The sequence below is a fragment of the Chiloscyllium plagiosum genome, unplaced genomic scaffold (assembly GCF_004010195.1).
Source record: "Chiloscyllium plagiosum isolate BGI_BamShark_2017 unplaced genomic scaffold, ASM401019v2 scaf_11422, whole genome shotgun sequence".
Lineage (NCBI taxonomy): Eukaryota > Metazoa > Chordata > Chondrichthyes > Orectolobiformes > Hemiscylliidae > Chiloscyllium > Chiloscyllium plagiosum.
This window is the reverse complement of record NW_025215265.1, coordinates 55931-60002: the sequence shown is the minus strand read 5'-3', so window position 1 is coordinate 60002 and position 4072 is coordinate 55931. Positions and strand designations below refer to the sequence as shown.

Sequence of the window (4072 nt, the reverse complement as noted above, 5' to 3'; positions counted from 1 at the left end):
GGCCCTGTTTGACCAAGATCGTTCTGGGCAGCATTGTCTGACGACCCCCCCCATTGCGTAGACTGGTCCGGCAGCATCTTCATCCTCCAACTTTAATAAAGCTGCTGCCGTCGGCCTTGGGCCCTGTTTGACCAAGATCGTTCTGGGCAGCATTGTCTGACGACCCCCCCCATTGCGTAGACTGGTCCGGCAGCATCTTCATCCTCCAACTTTAATAAAGCTGCTGCCGTCGTCACCATGGCTCCCGTCTCAACTTGGCTACAACCCTTCTGATTTCCCACAGATCCCACAACAACCAAACACCATCTTCCAGGACCTCTCGGGAGCTCTCCAAATACCTCCGATTCGACATGGACATGTCAAGGAAGGTAAGAGAGAAACTCAGCCTCTCTCTGTAATAAACATTACAGAGCATAACTACTCAAGAAAATCTGAGCCTCTCTCTGTAATAAACATTACAAAACATGGCTATACCAGAGGCATTCACCTTCACTCTGTAATAGACATTACAGAGCATGACCATACCAGAGAATCCCAGCTTCTCTCTGTAATAATCATTACAGAGCATGACCATACCAGAGAAACTCAGCCTCTAGCTGTAATAGACATTACAGAGCACGAACATATCAGAGAAACCGAGCCTCTTTCTGTAATGGACATTACAGATCATGGCCATACCAGAGAAACCCAGCCTTCCTGAAGAAGGGCTCATGCCTGAAATGTCGATTATCCTGCTCCTTGGATGCTGCCTGACATTCTGCACTTTTCCAGCAACACATTTTCAGCTCTGATCTCCAGTATCTGCAGTCCTCACTTTCTCCATTACAGAGAATGACCATACTAGAGAAACCCGGCCTCTCTCTGAAATAGACATTACAGAGCATGACAATACCAGTGAAACCCTTAATGGATATTACAGAGCACGAGCATACCAGATAAACTCAGCCTCTCTCTGAAATGGACATTACAGAGCATGACCACACCAGATGAATCCAGCCTCTCTGTGTAATAGACATTACAGAGCATGACCATACCAGAGAAACCCAGCCTCTCTCTGTAATAGACATTACAGAACATGACCATATCAGAGAGACCCAGCCTCTCTCTGTAATAGACATTACAGAGCATGACCATACGAGAAATCCAGCCTCTCTCTGTAATAGACATGACAGAGCATGGCAACACCAGAGAAACTCAGCTTCTCTCTCTAGTAGACATTACAGAGCATGTCCATACTAGAGAAACCCTGCCACTCTCTATAATAGACATTACAAAGCACGACCACACCAGTGAAACTGAACCTCTCTCTGTAATACACTTACAGAGCATGGCCACACCAGAGAAACCCAGCCTCTCTCTGTAATAGACATTACAGAGCATGACCATGACAGAGAAACTCATCCTCTCTCTTTAATAGACATTACAGAGCATGACCATACCAGAGAGACCCAGCCTCTCTCTGCAATAGACATTACAGAGCATGACCATGACAGAGAAACTCATCCTCTCTCTGTAATAGACATTACAGAGCATGACCATACCAGAGAGACCCAGCCTCTCTCTGCAATAGACATTTCAGTGCAGGGCCACACCAGAAAAACTCAGCTTCTATCTCTAATCAACATTACAGGGAATGTCCATATCAGAGAAACCGAACCACTCTCGGTAATAGACATTACAGAGCATGGCCACACCAGAGAAACGCAACCTCTCTCTGTAACAGACATTACAGAGAATGGCCACACGAGAGAAACGCAACCTCTCTCTGTAACAGACATTACAGAGAATGGCCACACCAGAGAAACCCAGCCTCTCTCTGTAACAGACATTACAGAGAATGGCCATGACAGAGAAACTCAGCCCCACTCTGGAATAAACATTACAGAGCATGACCACACCAGAGAAACCCCTTCTCTCTCTGTAATAGACATTACAGATAATGGCCATACAATCGAAATGCAGCCTCTCTCTGTAATGGACATTACAGAGCTTGACTGTAGCCAGATGAACCCAGCCTCACTGTGTAATAGACATTACAGAAAATGACCATACCAGAGAAACCCAGTCTCTCTCTTTAATAGACATTACAGAGCATGGCCACACCAGAGGGACTCAGCCTCTCTCTGTAATAGACATTACAGAGCATGGCAACACCAGAGAAACTCAGCTTCTCTCTCTAGTAGACATTACAGAGAATGTCCATACTAGAGAAACCCTGCCACTCTCTATAATAGACATTACAAAGCACAACCACACCAGTGAAACTGAACCTCTCTCTATAATACACTTACAGAGCATGACCACACCAGAGAAACCCAGCCTCTCTCTGTAATAGACATTACAGAGCATGACCATGACAGAGAAACTCATCCTCTCTCTTTAATAGACATTACAGAGCATGGCCACACCAGAGAAACTCAGCCTCTAGCTGTAATAGACATTACAGAGCATGACCGTATCAGAGAAACCCAGCCTCTCTCTGTAATAGACATTTCAGTGCATGGCTACACCAGAAAAATGCAGCCTCTCTCTGTAATAGACATTACAGAGCATGACAATACCAGTGATACCCTGTAATAGATATTACAGAGCATGACCATACCAGAGAAACCCAGCCTCTCTCTGTAATAGATATTACAGAGCATGACCACACCAGAGAAATTGAGCCTCTCTCTTTAATAGACATTACAGAGCATAACCACTCAAGAGAAACTGAGCCTCTGTAATGGACATTACAGAGCATGACAATACCAGTGAAACCCTGTAATAGATATTACAGAGCATGACCATACCAGTGAAACCCTGTAATAGATATTACAGAGCATGAGCATACCAGAGAAACTCAGCCTCTCTCTGTAATGAACATCACAGAGCATGACCATACCAGCCAAACTCAGCCTGTCTCTGTAATAGACATTACAGAGAATGACCACACCAGAGAAACGCAGCCTATCTCTGTAATAGATATTACAGAGCATGGCCATAACTGAGAAACCCAGCCTCTCTCTGTAATAGACATTACAGAGCATGAGCACACCAGAGAAACCCAGCCTCTCTCTTTAATAGATATTTCAGTGCATGACCATACCCAGAGGTACCCAGCCTCTCTCAGGAATAGACATTACAGAGCATGGCCACATCAGAGAGACCCAGCCTTGATCTCTAATCAACATTACAGGGAATGTCCATAACAGAGAAACCAGGCCTGTCTCTGTAACAGACATTACACAGCACAAACATACCAGAGAAATTCAGCCTCTCTCTGTACTGGACATTACAGAGTATGACCACACCAGAAAAACTCAACCTCTCTCTGTAATACACATTACAGAGAATAACCACTCAAGCGAAACTGAGCCTCTGTAATGGACATGACAGAGCATGACCATACCAGAGAGACCCAGCCTCTCTGTAATGGACATGACAGAGCATGACCATACCAGAGAGACCCAGCCTCTCTCTGTATTAGACATTACAGAGCATGACCATACCAGAGAGACCCAGCCTCTCTCTGTAATAGACATTACAGAGCATGGCAACACCAGAGAAACTCAGCTTCTCTCTCTAGTAGACATTACAGAGAATGTCCCAATCTCTCTCTGTAATAGACATTACAGAGCATGGTCATACGAGACAAACTCAGCCTCTCTCTGTAATAGACATTACAGAGCATGACCACACCAGAGAAATTCAGCCTCTCTCTGTAATGGACATTACAGAGCATGACCACACCAGAGAAACACAGCCTCTCTCTGTAATACACAATACAGAGCATAACCACTCAAGAGAAACTGAGCCTCTGTAATGGACATGACAGAGCATGACCATACCAGAGAAATCCAGTCTCTCTCTGTAATAGACATTTCAGTGCATGGCCACATCAGAGAAACTCAGCCTCTCTCTGTAATAGACATTACAGAGCACGATCATACCAGAGAAACTCAGCCTCTCTCTGTAATAGACATTACAGGGAATGTCCATACCAGAGAAAGGAGAAAGTGAGGACTGCAGATGCTGGAGATCAGAGCTGAAAATGTGTTGCTGGAAAAGCGCAGCAGGTCAGGCAGCATCC

At 45.0% G+C, this 4072-nt stretch overlaps 1 protein-coding gene across 1 annotated transcript in view; it reads left to right on the top strand.

Moving 5' to 3' along the window:
- Positions 1-4072, top strand: part of LOC122548242 (proline-rich protein 29-like) — a 24506-nt gene that overhangs the window by 12821 nt on the left and 7613 nt on the right. The window contains exon 2 of the mRNA XM_043686776.1: positions 284-368. Coding sequence (XP_043542711.1) covers positions 284-368 — 85 coding nt within the window. The remainder of the gene's footprint in view (positions 1-283; positions 369-4072) is intronic.